Source organism: Petaurus breviceps, unplaced genomic scaffold (genome assembly GCF_028583685.1).
Source record: "Petaurus breviceps papuanus isolate PSGF00001 unplaced genomic scaffold, PetGlider_PUasm1.0 90903, whole genome shotgun sequence".
NCBI classification, from domain to species: Eukaryota; Metazoa; Chordata; class Mammalia; order Diprotodontia; family Petauridae; genus Petaurus; species Petaurus breviceps.
The window spans coordinates 13,979,768-14,000,688 of record NW_027187376.1 but is presented as its reverse complement, the minus strand read 5'-3'; the positions used below and the strand labels follow the sequence as shown (position 1 = coordinate 14,000,688).

The window sequence follows — 20,921 nt, the reverse complement described above, 5'->3', positions numbered from 1 at the left end:
AATTTATTTACCAGAAGAGTTAATGTAAAGTATGCAATTTGGGGACAACCCAGTGACACAATTTTCCAGGGCTTCTCATATCTCTTCATTTGCTTTGGAAAGCTTGATTGACATCCTGATCACACACAAATTTTGTGGGATGACATTTCATGTATTGGGGGTTGTCATGTATGCTTTGTGATTTTGGTTTTTATATTTCTGGTTAAAAGGAGAATCATAATAGGAAATTACTTATGTTTTATTTTTATTTAACACATATAATGTTTAGGTGCCCTTTTATACTTGGTGCCTTAACAATACATAGCCAAGGAAAAGAAAAACCTCTACCTTTGCTTGATCAAAGCAATTGTAGCATCTGAAGAGATCTTTGTTTCATCTCAAGGCAAAAACTTTGACTGTGAACCTTTATTTTACTGTAGAATGGAACACACACAATCTTGGTTCCTTTGTAACTCTGAATTTGCCTCCCAAATTGGTTTGGATGGTGTTATTATGACAGTCATTGTGGACCATGGGAATATCAATGAATTTGGAGCAAGAAGAATGGCGTTCAAATCTTATGCCTACCGCTCATCTGTTGTAACCCTGGGCAAGTGGCTTAACCTCTTTATGCCTCAATTTCTTCATCTGCTAAATGAGGGGAGTTGAAATAGATGACCTCTAAGGTTTCTTTCAACTCTAAATCTGTAATTGTATAAGCTTAGGTTGTGCTTCTCCCAGGGTGTCTACCAGACACAGTTGTTTACTGGTAGAATGATCTGGCTCATTATATTCTTCTAATAATGCTTTTCTAAGTAATAACGAGAACTCATATCTATATAATGCTTTAAAATAAAAAAAAACACCTTTCTGACAACAACCTTCTGATGTAGCCAGAACAAGGATTAATGGTTTTTTTTTATGATAAAGAGACTGAGGTTCCAGGAGGCTCATTTGTGATCAGACAGCAAAGCCCGAGTCAAGAAAAGGACATGTTTATAATAACATTTAATCTGTCTGAAATGATAAACTATATAATAGAATTGCAGAATTGGAAATCATAGAATCACAGAATAGAATCTTAGTCATAGAACCATAGAATTGGAAAGGAGTTTCAAGAACCATCATAGTCCAATTGAAATTACCTCAGCAACATCTCTGACAAGAGGTTCTCCAGATTCCTTTTTGATCGCCAGTAATAGAAGAGCTAGTTGGAACAATGGATAGAGTGCTGGGCTTGGAGTCAAGAAGACTTCTCTTCCTGAGTTCAAATCTGGGGTCACATACCCAGATTTGAACTAGCTTTGTGACCCTGGGTAAGTCACTTTCCTGTTTGTCTTAGTTTCCTCATCTTAAAACAACCTAGAGAAGGAAATGGCAAACCACCCAAGTATCTCTGCCAGGAAGATCGCAAAACAGGTCACGAAGAGTCAGACTGGACTAAAAAATGACAACACAAAAGAGAATTTTCCTTATATCAAACTGAAATCTGTATCTCTGCAATTATAATTTATTTCTGTTCTCTAGATCGAAAAGAAACAAATTTAATCTCTATTTTACATGGCAGCCTTCCAGGGACAGAGAATACTTGTTCTGTCTACCTCAGAAACTTGTTGTGAGGAAGGTGTTTTTTAAAACTTCACCCCTCAACACACACACACACACACACACACACACACACACACACTCCCCCTTCTCTCTATCCCAGTCTTTTCTTCTCTTAGCTAAACAATCCATATTCATGTAGTTAATTGTCATATGATTTCAATTCCCCTCGTTGCCCTGGTCACCTTCCTCTAGATATGTTCTGAGTTGTTAATGGTCCTCCTAAAATGTGACTCCCCAAACTGAAAGCTATACTCCAAATGTGGTCTGACTATAGCAGAATACAGCAGGGCTATCACCTCCTTCTGTCTGAATACTGCTTTCACCAGGGTAGTGTAACGTCACATTAGGCAAGGCAGTCCTTTCACATTGTTGACTAACATTGAGTTTGCTCTCCCTGAGGTTTTTGTCTTGGCCAAGTTGTTTAGCCCCACCTTCACCATCTTCAACTTAATGTAGTTGCTGTTTTTTTAATCCTTATGCAGCATTTTACACTTATCCATAGTAAATTTTGTCTTATTAGATTCAGTCTGCCATAATAGCTGAATGAGGCTACAATGGATGCCATTAATGATCCTTAATCACCACTCCATAGGCCCCCAAATTCAGCCAGTTCTGAATCCGTAGCACTGTGTTTTTGTCTGGTCCGTATCTCTTTAAAGATGAATGAAAGCCTTTGTCAGCTGACTTCTAGAAATCCATGTATATGATGTCTGTTGCACTCTTCTGAATCCCTTATCAGAAAAGGTTAGTGTGGAATGGTCATTCCTAATGAACCCTAGTTGGCTCATGATGATCACACATCACTTCCTAAATACCTATGAACTATACCCAGGGGTGTGCTGGAGCCATCTGTTAGCACAGATTAAACTTAAAGTGGGCCATGTGTTTTTGGAGAGTCAGCTGTTAAACATTTCCTGGCACACCTTTGGCTATATATGCCTTTATTACCTCATTCTAACATTTTTCCAATAATTCATTTCAAGCTCATAGTTTGAAGAGGCTCTAAGGTTCAGTGGAAAGAACATTGTCTTTAAAGTCTGAGGACCTGGGATCAAATTCTGCTTCTGCTACTTTATACTTGTGTGACATTAGACAAGTCATTGAATCTCCCTGGGTCTCGGTTTCGTCATCTAGAAAATGAAGGGGCTGGCTTACATGGACTCTGAGACCATTTCTTTCTCTTTCTGTCATCACAGGACATTTTAGACTTCTTTCCCCTTTTAAAAATCAGAATGTTTGCTTCTCTCTAGAACTGCAACACATTACTTTTTCTCATAGTTTCTTAGAGATCACCAAGGGCAACTCAGCAATCATGTGTCAGCTCTTTCCATACATTGAGTCCTGATGATGTGAACTCCTTGAGGTCAGCTAGAGGATCTCTTACCACCCCCTCACTTATCTTGGATTTCCTTTGTCCTGCTAACTATTTTGTTCTGTCCTCATAGTCTGCAGATCATTCTCTGTGTTGGGACTGAATAGTTCTACCTTCTTTTGGGCATTCCTTATTAGAGTTCCATCTCCTCCAAAGAGTGGTCCTGCCCCTTCTTTGTTTAGCTTCCTGTTGTCTCCAGTGTAGTTTTTATTTATTTATTCATTTTTATTTTTTGCCTTTTGGAGGGCAATTCGGGTTAAGTAAGTTGCCCAAGGTTACACAGCTAGCACGTCCTCAGGGTTTGCTGCCCATACAGGTTCTTGGATCTGCTTTGTTAAAGGAAAGCAACTCAAAATGGATTAACAAGCTTACTTTAATCAGTCAGACACATATCATTTACCTTGTTCAGGGGAAAAAGGTCAGCACCCCAAACTTCAAAATATACAGACAGAATTATCAAGACATTAACAGATCAAGTAGACAGCTTCCCAAACTGTCCAACCATTACATTCATACCCAGTCAACATCTGGGTTTTTCAAAGCCGGGGGACTCTCAACAATGGCTTCCCAGAATTCAGATCAAATCACAGAACACTTCTCAAAGTGAGTCCCAAAACAATGCTACACATCAGGGCTTATATAGCCTTCTCCTGGCTCAGAGAATGTAACAACCTTATTGACTCACTGGCCAATCAAGAAGTATCGACTGAAAAACAAGCCTCCCTCCCCAGGCTTCAGGTGCATTTTAGCCTAGGGGCAGGTAAGATCTTCCAAATTTGCATTCCCATTACACCCCCCCAACCCAGTGTAGTTTTAAAAGCCCTTCCTGGTATCTTTTGCAGTACATGCCAACTTTAGCTTATTCCTGGTTTTAGCATTTCTGACAGCCTTTTGCATTTTATCTTTAAAAATATGTTTATTTGGATGGGAGTAAGATATTTCTAACCCACACCCAATATTTAGTGAATTTTGTTACATGAGAAATCTGGAAATAATATTTCCCAAATAACAAATAATGTGCATTAGAAGTATACAGAATGAATTTAATCAAAAAGATTTGTTTGTGGTTTCTTTCTCATCTTTACCATAATACATGGTATCTTTTCTAGCTTTTGAATATACCTATCGTGGTCTATCTGGAATGCAATTGGCTGCCTTGTGGACTTAAATCATTGATGTTTTACCAAATGCTGGGCTTCTTTCTCCCGTCCCTTCCCCTCCCTCTCTTCCTTTCCTCTTGTCTCCCTTCCTCTCCTCTCTTCTCCCCTCCCTCTTTTCTCTCTCTCCTTCTCTTCCATTTCCACTAATTAGAACTCAATTGCTGTTCTTCTAATGGGTTTGAGAGATCATGTGGTATAGTCTCAAAATTGAGAATAAGGAGATATGGGAAGACGAAGGAGAAGTATCACCACTGTTCTACTAATAAGCAGTATGACCTTGGGAAAAGTCACAAGGATCCCTCCAGTTTCCTCATCTGTAAATTAAATGCTCAGATTCACCTTTATGTCTCTGACATCTTCTAATAGTAACAAGGCAGCATTGTGGCAAGGGGATCCCCTTTAAAGATACCTAAGGTTCCTCCTATTATAAGAATTTCATTTAAAAAAAGCAGATTTCTGAGAAAATAAAAAAATGTGAAATAAATGTCTTATTGTAGCATAGATTAATTATGGAAAATATATTTATGCTGTGCCTTTTAAAAAATTAATACCACAGCCTATAATTTGTCCTATATAATAAATGAATGCATATTAGGTTAAAAAAGAAAAGTGCAACTCTTCACTTTACTATCAGGATTTTTCACAATTTCCCACCTCTTCCCTCTCCCTGTCCCATGCACATCAATCTTCCTCATGAACAAAATCTGGTCATGACCCTTCAAATGCTTAGTCATATTCTGTGGCTCCCTATTGCCGACTGAGTCACGTATAGAGTCCTGCCTCTCTGGTTTCCACTGTTCTGTACATTTGCTGTGATGAAAAAATATGTTAAACTCCTTCCTGTTCTTTAAACCCCCCCCTCCAATGTCACATTCTTAAAGAAACTTTCCTGATCTCTCTCTCTCTCCTTCTTCCCCAAGTCCCTAACACTACCCCCTCCACAATCCTTGTCACATAACAGAATCATTGAAGATCACAGTTACCAATGAAGGTATCTGAATCCACTAGCAAACTATGCTTCCAGAGTGTAAGAACTGATGTCTTATCTAAACCTTGTCTCTTCCCCAAAGGATAGGCATTTAATAAATGAGAATTGAATTAAGTTCCCAAAGTCAACTTAGAATAACTGGTAAGTGCATTTTGGGGATCAAGGGGAAAGAGAAGTCCTAAATTTTGATAAAGCTGTGGAATTTCCACATTCACAGTTGGGATGAGGAGAAAAGCAAAGTTCAGTGCACATTCAGTGAATTGCCCAAGGTCATACAGTAAATAAATGAAGATAAGCTTCAAGACCCAGGTCTCTTGGTTCCTACTATGAGGCTCATGAAGCTACCTTGTCATGAATTCCTGCATAGCTTTGAAGAGTAGCCTGGTCTCTGATGAAAGATCCACCCACTTGCATTCATTTATTTCATGTCAGGAGGAAGAGAGGCTGAGTCATTCCCTTTTCACAGAGTACAGCTATTCTGAAGTTTGAGCCATTTAGCTAACCCTTGAAATGTCTAAAAAGCACTATGACAAAGAATCAGATGAGTCCCTACATCCTTCTCAGTCTTCTAGTCCTACCAAGTGTGTGTGAGAGGGAAGCAGGGTGGAGGGGGAGAATTCTTTTGGAAAATACGATTTCCCTGCTTGCTTTTATCCTGTTCTCGGAGTCAAGGGCCCTTGTCTCAGGTAAGGATGTGGAGATCATTCTCCAGTCCAAAGTGAGATTATTGACTATTTCTTTTTATTCTCAAGAACTACTGGGTTTTGAGAAAGAGGAATAAAAATAAGATATCTATGGAACTATCGTGGCCTTCTGATTCCTTTCCAGCAACTTCATCAGTCAGTCCCTTGTTAATTGCCTTAAGTGAACAGCACTGTGCTAGTGGGAGACCATTCTCTTTGCCTTCAAGGAGTTTGTGGTCTAGCAAGGGGATACGACTTAAACATCTATAAGATAAAATGAAAAACAATCCCACGAGAAGAGTGCCAGACGTCCTAATGCCCTCTCACCACCTGCCCGCTGTCCTGCTCTCGTCTTGTCTTTGTTGTCTGACAGGTGTTCCTTTGCAAACTCAAATTTTTATTCCTATTATCTATAAAACACGATGTTGCCTTAGTGACATATTTGAATATAAACAATCTGCCTTGGACTTGAGTTTGGCACACTTTCCTTCCAGTTCTCGTCATTATATTTGCAACACAAAATTAGGAAGATTTGGATTTGTTCTCGTTCATGACATTTGAAGAGGACACAAATCTCGTTTCCATTTTTCCTTCGTAAAATACCTTAATTTAAGTGGTGACCTTTGCAATTATGGCCATGTATTCTTAGTTTTGTGTTTTAATGAAAGTAAGTAGATCTTCACTTAAAAAGGGAGAACAATCGTCCCTGTATTCTGAATTCCTACTTTATTTCCTCTGAGGTTTGTGGCCACAATTTTAAAAGTTAGACTTGGTTACCTTTTAGTTAGTTTTGAGTTACAATATATTGTCATATTTGAAAACATATGCTTACCTCTTTCACATGTTGATTTTTTTCCCTTAGCATCTCTGTTAATTTTTGTCTATTGAAAAAAAAGAAATATTTCATTTCCCAGTTGTGTCTAATTAAGATAAAAATTCTCTATTTAAATGTATTTTGATGCCTCATAGTGGAGGCAAGCCTAACAGTAGGTCATATGTCTTTTGACCTGAGGTTCAACCTGACTAAGGATGGAAAGGCTTATCACTAATGGGTTAGCCACCATATGATGAATTTTTCAACCCAAGAAACTCATAAAAACTGTCTCCTAAGGCATGGAGGGCTTTGTAGTCTGCACTAATGGGAATAATTACACCAATAATATTACACACATTTAACGTTTTGAACATATAAACAAAATTTAAACTGATTAAAGAACTATCCAGGTCCTCAGAAGAGTTAAGAAAAACTACTATGTCTTCCCATCCCCTTTCCATAATATGCCATCCCATCTCTGAAAGCTCTAAGGTTCATTCAAGCAACTATGAAGATCATAGATTTTAATGAACACAGTACTGAGAGTTTTAAGTCTGACATCATGATTTTAAGAGTTGCTTTCATTCTTGGTCTTGCTTTACCTAATCTCATTTATGAAAGATAGTGGCCAAAAGTCATTCTGTATTATCATAAGCGAGGCAACATAGAAAACTAAGCAGTTAACCAACAGAACCATAAAACGTTAGGACAGGAAAAGATCTTAGAGGTCACCTAATTTAACTACATTTTATTTTGTGCATTTAAAGAAATATTTTATTTATTCTTTAAAAAATTGTCACTTCCTAATGCCTGCTTCACTCCCCAAACTATTCTTTAAAAAAAGAAGTATACATTAAAAAAAGCCATGCTTTATGAGGCATACACCCTTCTATACCTATAATTCATCACTTCTTTACTGAACTGAGAGTAGCATACTTTACCTTCAGTCCCCTTAAGTTAAAGTTGATCAAAGTTAGGAGGTCTTGCAATATTGTTTTCCTTCATCCTATTGTGGTCATTATATAAATCGTTTTCTTGGTTCTGTTTCCTTTGCTCAGTATCATTTATAGACGTTTTCCCTGGTTTGTCCCAATTGTTTTATAGTCAGTGTTTCTTGGTGGTTAATAACATTCCATTTCATTCCTCTACCGTAGTTGGTGCAGCCATTATTCATTTGATGGACACCTGCTTTGCTTCCCCAAACTTTTCATTTTATAGAGGAGGAAACTAAAGCTTGTAGAGGAGAAATGACTGGACATATGTCACACAGTTGAGAATTAATGTAGCTAGGGTTTGAATGTAGTTCTTCTGACTCCAAATTCAGAACTCTTTCTTCTGTACCACACTGTTTCACTTAAAGTTTCAACTTCTAAAGAATTTTCTCCTAAAGCATAAGCTGTATCCAGAGGGTATTGGACTCTGGAAATATAGTGACATAACATAGTAAGTTGTGAAATGGTGGCCTGAGAAAGTTAATCTGATTTTCTATGATTATTAATTTAGATGTCCAGGAGATAGCTTAATATTTGAGACATGAGACATCCACACATGAACCTGTATCATTGCCCTCATTCCTATAGCACACACATTCACAATACCATGGAATATAATGGAAATTTAGACATCACAGTGATCTTGGAAACAAGATCGATAATTATGCCACAACACAATACTATATTTCATGTGTGTGTGTCTAATTTTAAAGGTCAATGTAAAACTAAAAAAAATCATTTTTGTCATCTTCATATAGACTTGATTATGGAATTCGGAGGGAAATGATATTAAGAAGGATTTTGTAATTGGTTATTTGATTAATATGTAAATTTACTATGTTTTGAGATTCTTTGGTCCAGCTTTCTAAAACAATTCCTCAAATGTTAAAGTGTGTTAATAAGGAATAAAAAATATTGATTCAAAAAATAAATATCATTGATAGAGATGGACCTGTGTATTTTGATCTACGACATTCCTGGATAGGGAAGCTCCCCCACCAGGGCAAACTGGCACATTCTTTGCAACTTGGAATCTTAGAGAGTTGCCTAGATCAGAGGTGTCAAACTCCTAGCCACTCATTGGTTTGCCATAACCAGATTAAAATGTAATTGGGAAATGTTTTAACAAAATAAATAAAAATCTAACATAGATAATGTCAATTTGTGGTTTTCTAAGTCAATATACAGTGGCAGGGATCTATTTCTATTTGAGTTTGATTTCACTGGCCTAGATGACTAAGAAGTTAAGAGATTTGATCCCACGTCTACATGATTTCAAGGTCAGCTCTCTAGCCACTGTCATGTTACCCCTCAACATAGGCATTAAAATAATTCCATACTCTAATGGATCTATGATCTTATCAATGTAGACATTTCTAGCAGGGACACAGACCATAGCCCTCTGTATAATCTTGTCCAAATACGCTTATAAATCTTCCACAGGTGGACCACCCACGAAGAAAAGATAATATTGAGAGAAAATAGGATTGTTGGATATTTGATGTAAATTAAACATCATCCCCCCAAATTAAATTTTTTTGTATAGAATCTAGTTATTGGTTTTAAGGAAAAGATTGAATCATTTCCTTATATTGAAATTTAAAATAAAACTACATTTTCTAATAAGGTTTTTCTTTTCTTCAGTGAAGTTAGTGTGTTGTCATTTCTTTTTTAAAGAGAATCTCCCTTTTCCCTCCGCACAGGGAGCATGGCCACAAGCAGGCTAATAGGTGCAGTGGCAGGGACCATTCTGGCCCTGGGGGTGATTTTTGGAGGCACAGGGTGGGGAATGGAGTAAGCATCTTTCTGAGTTTCAGAGTTTTTATGTTTGGTGCCTAGTGTGTGAGGTAATTGTTGGTCCCTGATCCTTCTGTGTCTTGTGTCCTTGGCTTTGTGTTGTGTGGTGGTTGTATTTGTGGTGTGATTTGAATGTTTCTGTGTCATGGAGTTTGCCTGTGCTGTGTTGAACCCTCTCCTGTCTGGGACAATGTGGGGCATAAATGAATAAGTTTGTGAAGATTGGATAGCATCACGATCAATATTTTCTAAATGTTTCACCCAATGCTCAAATTGTGAGAACAAAAATACGTATTTAGAGATATTCTGACAGTCTTTTAACTGTCAAAAAAAATTCATGCGAACCATGTTTATATTATATTCAGTTTTCTTATTCTGGGGAGATCCCTTTATCAGTGAATCTTCACTTTCAGTGAGGTGCAGAAAAGAACGCTTAGCCAAAATAAACACAATAAGGTCCTGTAAAGGAAATCTAAAGAATGAGCTATTAATATTTATTTAATGTTATAGGGTGGTACATAGTATGTTTCAGTTGGATCCTAAGTTAGAGGTTTGGGAAATCTATGGCACTTTCTTCATCCTCTTGGAAAATAATTAGGATCAACCAGATCTGAGGTTCTAGCACCAGTTCCATGCCTTCAGGTTCTTATGTTTGTTCTAGTCTACAAAGCATAGGGCCCAATATTTAGTAGCTGTCTTATTAATTAATTGCCATGAGGGCAGCTGATTGTTTCATGCTGTTTCCACTTCCTTCTTGGGTTGATTGTGTACATCAGTGGTGTCAAACTCAAATAGAAATGTGGTCCACTAAGCCATACATACAGATCCCTGTAGGCTGCAGAATGACTCAGAAAACCACATATTAACATTATCTGTATTTTACTGTAGTTTTACTTGTTTTGCTAAATATTTTCCAATTACATTTTAATCTGATTCAGCCATACTTGGGAATATTGTGGACCACATGCATCCTGAAGCACAAGACACCTGTGGTGTACATCACCCAACCCCACTGAATAGGTGTCAACTCTCCATGTGATAGTGGCTGGGTTGAAGGATAACAATGTTTTAGTCTCTCTCTAAACACTGGTATCATATAGAGTGCCAAAATACCTGTCACTGAGGCAAAATGTCTTCTTTTGATAAGTTGATGACTTCACACTTATTTCTCCTCCTCAGTGTCTCAGAAACAGCTTAACTCTATCATTAGCAGAAACTAGCAATTCTTGACTAAATCAGTGATCATCTTGCAAACAGCTGTCATCTCTCCATCTTCTTCCAGATGTATTGGAACACAAGGATATAATATTTGTTTTCTGTGATCATGAAGGGAACATGTGGAGATGATCATTAAACTGATTGAAAGAATCAGATTGAACGAATGATCCTAGGAAGTCACTGGATTGGTAGATAGCAGCTTTGTTTCTGGGAAGTAATGAATCAGAAATAATATCTATCTATGCTTGTGCTTCCCTAGAAATCATCTAGATAGCTCAGCTGTTTATAGACCTGGAGAACATCAGACAGGTTGGATTTATATGTGAGACGTGATAAAACTACCCAGAAAGGAATTGTAAATACTATAACATATATTTTCTTCATCCTTATTTGGTTAAAATGCTTCAAATGTATAGATATTAATATAATATTTAATTAAAAATTTAAAAACCATTAAAAATCTACCTTTATTTTAAATGCATTCACCTCAAAAGAATATTTTGACTTTTGCAATATGTATGAGCTTACCTAATACTTGGAAAGTGTTAATATTTTTATTCATAGACAGAAATGTCATATGTACCAAGGAGTCATCTTTTCATAATATTGGTAGGTAAATCTTTTCCCTGATGCTTAGGCAGCGGCATTAAGATGTGACATTTATTTATATACTGGCATTCAGTTCCATTCAATTCCAAATACCCTCTGTGAGAATTCTCTGTTGAAGCTGATAGGCTCAGCAGCAATAGCCCCAAATTCATTTGGTATATTTTTCACCAAATTAAAATAGAAAATTTATTATTCAGAGTTAAATTTCAATAGTCTGACATACTAGTCTAATAACTAAGCAAGAAAACAATGCTTTAATTTATAAGGGGAAAAAATTCTGAGTTGCCAGCATTCATTGTCCATCATTTTTAAGTTTTCTTGGTTTGTAGTGGTCATATTTTTTCAGGTAAGTCTAGCAAGAATTTTTCTTTTAAATAGCAAATTTGTACTGATTCAATGCCTTGTTTGTCTCTGAAGGTTCCTGTTTTTTGTTGTTGTTGAATTCAGATTACTTCCATAACTACTGAGAACTTCATTGTAATGTAGACTGGTTTTTAGCTTTTAAAAATATGAAGGAAAGATTATTTGAAACATTCTTGGCTTAACTGATAGTCCAATGTACATTTAGTGAGTAAGGGCCCAGGAATAAAATTTTCTTTGAGTTCTACTCACTAGATCTAAATAATAAAATCAAGGATCATTTATAGTAGGGTATGTATATATGCATTCAGATCCTAAAATCATGATTTTATGTAGGAAAGCAAAAATCAGCTAAGAATGGCACCTGCTTTATGTATAGTGTGATATATTTGTTTTTTTATTACATTAACTTGTTATCAAGAGAGGCACTATGAGATAGTTGATAGAGGCTTTGATGTCAGAAAATACTGGGTGCAAATTCTGATCCTGAGGAATACTATCTATGTGACAGTGGACAAGTACTTAGGCAGCTCTATAAGATGCTCAGTCATAGCCAAGGTGCTGATCAATGGAAGGAGTTTCCACATTGGGAAGTTCCCACCATGATGAAATTACAAGTCTAAAACTATATGCTCCTCTTACCCCTTAAAAAAAACTCCCAAACACAATAACCCTGTTGTCAAAATAATTCCATAATGAACATAGTGAAAATTCCATAGTGAAAAAAGGAACTGTTATACAAGTGGTTCCCTCCCCCCCAAAGGGAGGAAAAAATACATGTTACATATATATGATACACACGTGTTGTACTCTTTTGAGGGTGAGTCTGGGTGCATAGCCGAGAATACCAAATCAAAGTCAACCTGTTTCCATTGACACATCTCTTCACCCTCAACTTCTTATCCACTAAAACATAGTTCTCCAATGCATTAAAACACACAGAATAGCTAGTTTATACTGACATTCATGTCTCCCAATGCAGGATCTTTTTAAAATTATACCCATTTTTGAACCCAGTTGAACTTTGATATGAGAAGGAAGGATTTTTTTTTATACCTGTGTATCTGCTTGCCAACTCAAGGGGGTTTGGGAGACTTGGAAAACACTTGGTCTTGACAAGTGCTACCTGGGCCATGCTGCTTAAAATTTTTAAATAGGAAATAGCGGGTAAACATTGCCCTGAAACTTTAGCAGAATTTCTGCACATTCGTGTTATGATAACCAGAGAAAGTTGTTTTATGTGAAAAAATGTTGAGCTAGGAAAGTTTTCTAAGCAAAAGAGAGTTTCCAGATGATATACAACACAACTTATTTGTCAAACCATTGCGACTGAGAGATCCACTTTATATGGTTCATCTTTTATGCTCATTCCAGCTCATCTCCTTATGTCCCCCCAGAGCCCAGCCTCAGTCTTGTTAAGAACAACACTTTTGGAAAGCAGCCTCAATCAACTGAGGGTGAAGAGCTTTATTCCTGTTTGGAAGAATGATTTTCTTGCTCCCTCAATGTCTTCCCTTTTCCACTCCAATTTAAGCTTTCTCTCCTTAAAGACAATCTTAAAAGATGTTTTGATGTGGAAACCTGTCTCTGGAAAGATGAATTGTGTGTTTCAACTGCAGATATTTCTTTTAAATTGATTACACATACTCTTTCCCTGAGACCTCCCCATTCTGGTGGCCTACAATGTGTGAAGTAAAATTTAGGTAACTCCAGGTATCGAGTCAAGTCAATCAGCATTTATTAAGCCCCTACTGTGTGCTAGGCATTGTCAGCAAGGCTTTTTCTTTCTTTATCTTCACTATTTGTATATGTGTGAGAAATAATCCTGATGTCATATGTCTTTATGATATTATCAGAGACCTCAATATTGGTATTTGGGGTTTTGGAAGGGTGGGGAGGGAAAGAGAATTGGGGAGCCAGAAGCAAGGCTAGCATGTAGTAAGGGTCATTGATAAAAGTATTTGCTGTGGTCAACACTTATTTTTCCCTTATTTAAAATTATCTAAAGAGTAACCTCAGGGAATTTAATCATTACACAGCAAAGTACTTAAAGTTTTAGTTAAGGAGGAATCTTACTCCAAGTAATAGGTGCTGTAGTCCCTTGACCTTAAGATAGAAGAAAAAAAAAGTTTTAAAATGTTAAGAGATCTTTGGAATCACTTCACTGCCTTTCCCTTACTGATGTAAACTAAGTGGTTGGTTCTTACCTATTTCTTCCCATAATCCTTTGTCACAGGTCCTAGTGCCACCAATCTTATAATAGGTTCCATCGCTGGTGCCATCCTGGTAGCAGCTATTGTCCTTGGGGGGACAGGATGGGGCTTTAAGTAAGCAATGCCGCATGTCTTCTCTTCAGTGGCTATGGCAATACTCTTCTCTGCTTACATAACCAAGTTTTGAGTTCCTGCTACAAGATCTGTAGGTTTTAAAAGTTTAAAATATTAAAGATCAATGTTGTTATTCTCAAGGTGATTTGGGGGTGGGGATAGGGAGGAATGGCTTCAAAACATCAGATGTCATCGGGGTGCAAATAGAACTGAGCATAGAAGGAAGTGACATTCATTAATTGAAGGGAAACAGTATGAAAGGCCTTCCAGAAAGCTCTCCACTCAGCACTGAGAAGCAAGCAAGCATTTTAAGGTCATTTGTACTTTTGGTACTATATAACTTTCCAAACAGGCCATGTGATTGGAAAGTAGGCCAGTGCTAAATTATGGGTTTCCATTTTTGGAAACACGCACTTAATAAACCAAACCAGAAAGATATACATTATAGTGCATGTTTTATAATATACATAAGCATCTATGTTTATCACACATATAGTGTCTGGTTGTGAAGTCACTCAGTTTAAAAGAAAAACCAACATTTGGTTGTATAAGATTTTAAAGTAGTGTATTTCTTTAAATCACTGGAATAGTGATTTAAATTTCTCACTTTGGGAAATTAATAATTTGCAAGTGCTAATACTGATTTGATTTTTTTGCACGCCTTTAAAAATGATCTCCTTTTTGTATTGAATATTACTTCACAAACTGAGTTGATTTGGACAGGCAAAACATATAAATAAGGCCAGTGTGGGCTTCAGAATCTCAGTCATGAATCTGCCTTTATTTGTAGCCACCGTTTTTGTGTGTGTGTGTGTATGTTTTGTTTTGGTTTTTAGCCTGGAGCTGTCTAGGCTCTTAATATATTCCCGATTTACTAACTGATAGTAATTTCTTTTCTTTACTATCCACTGTGGAGATCTGGCCTATTCATCATGTTTTTATTCTTATTTTTGGACACAGACAACCAGTATGAATTGCTAAGACATTCATGTACCATATATTTCCCCTGTAAAGAAATGCTTTCATGCACCCAATGTAGTAACATAGTAAAATGAGATGTCTATCCAGATAACTCAAGGTTTTAAAAAATCTACATTTACATCTGTTTAGTTGAAGTGAATTCATAATATCTAGGACTGGAAGGGCCATTAGAAGTTACGTAGATCAACACCCTCATTTTACAGGTGAAGAAACAGATCCAGAGATGGGAAATGACTTGTCTAAGGTCATACAAGCTAGCAAACCTAAGAGCAGGAATTTTAACCAAGGCTCTTTAACTCCAAATTTCACAAAATAGTTCTGTAAATCAATAATTCTATAGAAATAATTTATTATTGATTCACAGGTCTATAAGTATAGTTAAAAAAACTATATCATATATCTAATTGTTTTATCTCAACTTCCTTTTGTGCATGCAACCCAACTTTGATCTACTTAATCCAATTAAAATTAATATAGTTATTCTAAGTGGAAAAGGACACAAAATGAGAAACCATATGAAATCTCTTACTTTAGGATGAATCAGAGGAGGAAAAAGATTCAGTGTTTTATTGGGGGTTTTATGCACCCTGGAGTTTTACTTAACCTAGGGAATATATATTGGGATTTTCTTGATAAAGTCCAAGAGCTTGACTATTGTAACCTAAATCTACAAACTCATTTTTCAAATGGTTTCTTCCATACATATTGATCCATCATGTACTTGTCCAGGGAAACAACCTTTTAGCCAAATAGGTAGCTGGAAAATGCCATGATATAAGATAGAACACAATTTGGAACGTATTTGATGTGTACAAGACACAAAATGTATAACTTACATTTGAGTCATACTTATAAAATTGATTTCGGTCCCCTGCCAGCTCTGAATCTCTTATCTAGCATCTAGGTAGAAGAATCCTTTTCTATTTAATAAGGTACCCTAATTCAGATGAAGGTCTCTGAGGCCTTTGTCATTTTCAGTAGACTTCATACTCTCCTACTCTCTGGATTGATAATATTCCCTTTAAATCTTTTTCCATAAAGATTTCTAAACCCAAACAAATAGACCACTACTTAAATTCTTTCCTCTCAAGGCATTACAAAGGACATTTCTGAGGCCCAACTGTTGTAAGGCTTGAATCCCATCGCCTTGGATACATTTACACATTTAAAAATATATTCCACTATCTACCTTTATTATCTAATTCAATTCAAGTCATTCACCATTTATTAAGGAACTACTTTGTCCAAGGCCTATTCACCTTCACCAGAAACTGTTATGGTTTCTTCCAAGGTTTTCCTAATGAACACCTGGGTGAGTTTGCCATTTCAAAAAATTCGAGATGAGAACATTATTCTGTAGCAGAACCTCAGAACACTGGCCTGGCCTAGCTCACAGCTTGAAGTGCATGTTTCTTTGGGGGATGATGGAAAAGCCTTCTTTATCACTTGTGTTTTAAGTCAGTGCGGCCCAGCCCACATAATTTCCAGATTGAAGGCCAAATTCTGTTTGCTTTCCCAAACTAGGGATATGCATATAGTCTTCAAAACGGTGAAAAAGGGGGATGAATGTTTTACGAAAAGAGAGATTGGGCACCTGTGGATTCGGAGACTACTCGAGGGCATGAAGTCCAAAAAAAAAAATCGAACTTGGCTATTATGAGCAACTAACCAGTCAGACTTCTGGCCAGGTTTAGTATTAACTAGCAGCTCATTCAAAGAGTATAAAAGCATCTTTTACCATAACCACTAAAGTTGTGGAAACAGGGCAGAAAGGCTCTTCTTCTAGTGGCACAAACAAAAAATGAAAAAGCTACTTTATATGCAACATCAAAGGAAAAAGAAAAGGCTCTAAAAATCAATCTGTAACCCTAACCTTGGCCCTTTAGGGGATTTAGGAAGGTTACTGCTTTATGTTGTCAATTATTGCTTCTGTATGAATACTTAATAGTATAACTTGCTATGACATTTGACTGGCAGAATTTGAGAGCAACCATATCCTACTTGGTTTTTGAAGATGAAAAAATGTCCTGGATTTTTAATGTTAAATACAACTGTAGCTTATTGGTGTGTGTGTGTGTGTGTGTGTGTGTGTGTGTGTGTGAGCATGTGACTACAGTGTTGAGGTTAACTAACAACTTTTCAGAATGGAGAAGTAAATACTCCTGTTTTCTGGTTGAAGTGAAGACTTTTAAGCTTTTCATTGGACTCAGTACAAAATGGAAGGAGTCTTCTTTAAGAATAGAGAATAGTAGAGAAGAATTTGAGAAAAGACTTGGATTTTTTTTTTGTGAACTCACTAACTGGATATGAAATGAGGTCTTTACTTGTGGCAGGGAAACAAATTAATGAACTGAAGAATTGAACTTTAGGGTAATACATGCTCATGGAAAATATATTGTATGGTAGAGAGAATGGCCATTTCCTCCTAAAAGTGTATTTCATCTCAAATAGTCTTGAAGGCACAAGGCTTCACATCATTGAAATATTAAAGAAACACAGGCCTTCCACCCAAACCCTTATAATTGTCCAAGTCTAGATGCAGACTATCTGAGACCTAAGGTCTGCCTTTGAACCCATTTCTCAAAATGGTTTTCTTAAACTCTTTTATCTTCAAATAAGAGGGGGTAGGGTGTGTGTGTGTGTGTGTGTGTGTGTGTGAGTGTGTGTTTAAGAAATACCAAAATCATGGTGATTAGAAAGTTGTAAATTTCAACATGGTGTAACAATGTGGAACTCCTAGAAAGAGAAATTCAGCTTGATTGGGTGGGGGATCCACCCCCATTTCACATGAGGTAGTATGATAGATATGCCATGGTTACACTAACTTTTAGTTAAAACTATACTCTAAAAGTTCATCATTGTCTTCTTTAGAGGATAACAGGGCCATGATGTAGTTCAAAGTTTTTCAAGTTTCCAGAATATTAGTATTCCTTGGTGGTCACCAAGGGCTCTTGGAATTTAGGAGAAAAAAGATATTATTAGTTGTAGACAGTATCTTCTAGTGATGGTTCTATCCTCCCACATCTCTGCCCTCATCTTTGCTCACTCTCCTTCTTCTTTTTCTCCACCTCTCTATTCCCATCCTCCCCCCCAAAAAATAGAAAAAAATGTAGAAAGAATCCCAGACTTTACAAACAGTGTCCTAGTTTTTGTCTATGGGCCCTTAGACACTTACCTCAAATGTAAGAGTTAACATAAAATGAAAGAGAAGCACTTCGTGGAGCTTGAGGAGAAGGTTAAATGACTTTAGGATAAAATCAAAATGATTGAGATGCCATGTTTCAGCATCATGCTCTTCCTATCATTACATCATGACCCTAAGGTGGAGTTGTGTCACTCAGTAATTTGTCCCTTAATGACTTTGGAATAATGCACTTTGGGTTGAGCCTTCCTGACTCTTCCTGAAAACAGATAGTGAGGAAAGCTGGATTAAAGAGATTTAGCAGTAGTCTCATTCATATATTTTAAGCAATAAAAAAAATTGGTGGAGGTGGATTGATGTGTAAACTAGTAGTATTGATAAGGAGGAAGAAAATTTTAGTTGGGAGTTGAGGAGGAAAGAATGTAACAGTGAAGTGGTTCATTAGCAAAACCAGAATGGGAAGTGAATCACAGTATTTCATCATGTTCTGGCCACTACATTGGTAGAGCTGTGTCTCTCAGTATGCCATCCTCAACTGTCTTATGGTTACTCTCCATGTGGCACACCTTCAGAATCAGTTGTGACTGGTCTTTGGTAGCTATTTCCAAGTGTAAAAGATGTTCACTTGAGTAACTATACTGAAATGAGCATTTCTAACTTGAGTTTCTTGATAATATATGATTCCATGCTATAGGCCAGGTGAGGGATATCGTCAGTACAATCAGGCTATGCTTCCGGTATGTGTGGGCCCACTTTGGCTCATGTTTTAGTTCATGGAACTAAGAGAGAATGGGTTATGGGCTCAGCTAAAACATGAATTTCAGAATTAATATCCATGGAATACTACTAAGGAAGTTAATTAGGTATTTTCCATGCCCTATTAGATGATAACAGAAAACAGGTTAGCAGTTAAAATACCCAGAAACTTATTGCTAATTGAATTTTCTCAGGAGATTAAATACATTTTTCTTTTTTAATCTTGGGTGATGGTACATTTCATTATTCTGAACAAATGAGAAAAATCATCACCAATCCCAGCATCTTCTTTGAATTCCATTTCCATATCCCAGTGATAGCTAATGAGCTACACCCCCCCTCCCATCACTGCTTCTCTGGAGATATTTAATAGTCAAGGGAACTTTTCTAACCACCATGGCACTATTCCTATAGAATGACACTGGCCTGGAAGGTTAATGCCATCTTCATACTTGGGATCTAACAGTTTATTAGGAAACACTCTGAATGATGGCCTTCATCTACAGTGGACACAGGAAGCCAGTAGGTTGGAGGTCAAAAGGGTCAAAGATGAGGGCTGGCTCTGATTCTGGCCCAGACCAGTCTCTGAGATTTTTAAGGTTTCTTGTGGATAAAAAGAATTCTAGGACCTCTTTTGGGGTTTCAAGACCACTTTTAGAGAATCTCAGGAAGGAACGGGTGGGGAGAGGAGAGGGATGAGTGGTGCCCCTCATGCATAAAAACTTTCTGAGATGCTGGATTGAAAAGAAGCTGGAGTGAAAATAACTCCTTACCAATTGTATTCTCTTCTAGTCTATAATTACAGCTCCAAGAGAAGAGTTACTTTGCATGGGTTATCCAACAATCTGCTTCCTTGTCTCTGATCCTCTGACTATAGGAGAAAAGAGACAAGGATTCATGAATCAGCAGGGAAATACACAACTGTCCATCTATGAGACATAGTAGCTACCCAAATCCTCCAAAGTGATGTAGGACTGACTAAAAAGCTAATGTTAAATATTTTACTTTTGCAAGAAGCTAAAGAGATTCCTTGGGCTTTGAGTTTGGAATTAAAGTTATTTGTTTGCTCTCCCATTTATAGATATTTTTGTCAAAAATCATATTTACCTTCCTGCCCCAAATTGGTCATTGACCAAGAAATGGAGAACAGTAAACTAATATGTACCGGAGATTAGGTGCCTTTTGTCTTATAGTTTTAAGAATGGCTGTTACTGGAAATGGGTGGGGGTGTAAGGGATGGGGTTTGTTTTGCTGTAGACAAAAATAATAGCTCACATTAATGTAGCACTTGAAGATTTACAAATAGTTTTGACCACTCAAGTCCTGTATGGAAGATGGTCTAAGTATTATTATCTCCTTTTATAGATAAGGAAACCGAAGGGCAGAGAGGTACAGTCAACCTAGGTCTTTCTGTTCCAAACCTAATACCCATTTTCACTATACCAACTGCGTTCACTCGTGGAGTTAGTGAAAAATGGGGACAGGTAACCTCATGACTCACATCCTAGGCTGGTATTTTAGGAAGACTGGGCAATGAATGAATTACAGACTCTGATCTCCTTCATATCCATCCACCCTTGGGTTTATCTCTAATGTGCTAGGGTGAGTAGGGAGCAGATAGCTCCTTTTTGGAAGGAAATGGAACAGTCATAGCAGGAAGGATGGTGCTGAATCTTATGAAAGTTGTGGAAGGAAATTAAGTAGGTGGAGGTTCCAGTGCATACAGTTTCACATTGAACTTTATGAGATGACTTCGTGGGAGAAGTATAGTTACAGACCAACCCTGACATAGAAATTCCCAATTGGAGTAGAGTGGAAAGACTGCTGAATTTGGAGTCAAGACCTAGATTCAAACCCTAGCTCTGCTACTTACTTTCTGTGTGACTTTGGGCAAGTCATTTCATCTCTGGTCCTCATCTACAGAACATGGAGCTTGAAATCAGATGACCTCTAAGAGCCTCCAAGCCCTAAATCCTTTGATATCATGATGATCCTTAAGTCCCTTAACCAGCACAACCACAGATACCTTTCTTCCTTATTGTTCAGAGTATTTCTCTGTCCCTATGTGCACCCCACTTCAGAGCTTCATATCCCTCCTCCTACCTCCCCCAGTCATTGGGACTTCATCCCCACCC

General features: G+C 37.2%; 1 protein-coding gene across 3 annotated transcripts in view; it reads left to right on the top strand.

Annotated features, from left to right (window-relative positions):
• The window catches only part of ADAM23 (ADAM metallopeptidase domain 23), a 253,104-nt gene that overhangs the window by 227,498 nt on the left and 4,685 nt on the right, over positions 1 to 20,921 (top strand). The window contains exon 25 of one of the 3 annotated variants that reach the window (XM_069075295.1): positions 13,817 to 13,907. The exons of 1 other annotated variant lie outside the window; for it this stretch is intronic. In XM_069075295.1, the coding sequence (XP_068931396.1) occupies positions 13,817 to 13,907 (91 nt within the window). Of the gene's footprint in view, positions 1 to 9,299; positions 11,031 to 13,816; positions 13,908 to 20,921 lie in introns of those variants that run through there. One more of the 3 variants, XM_069075297.1, reaches the window with a different exon arrangement.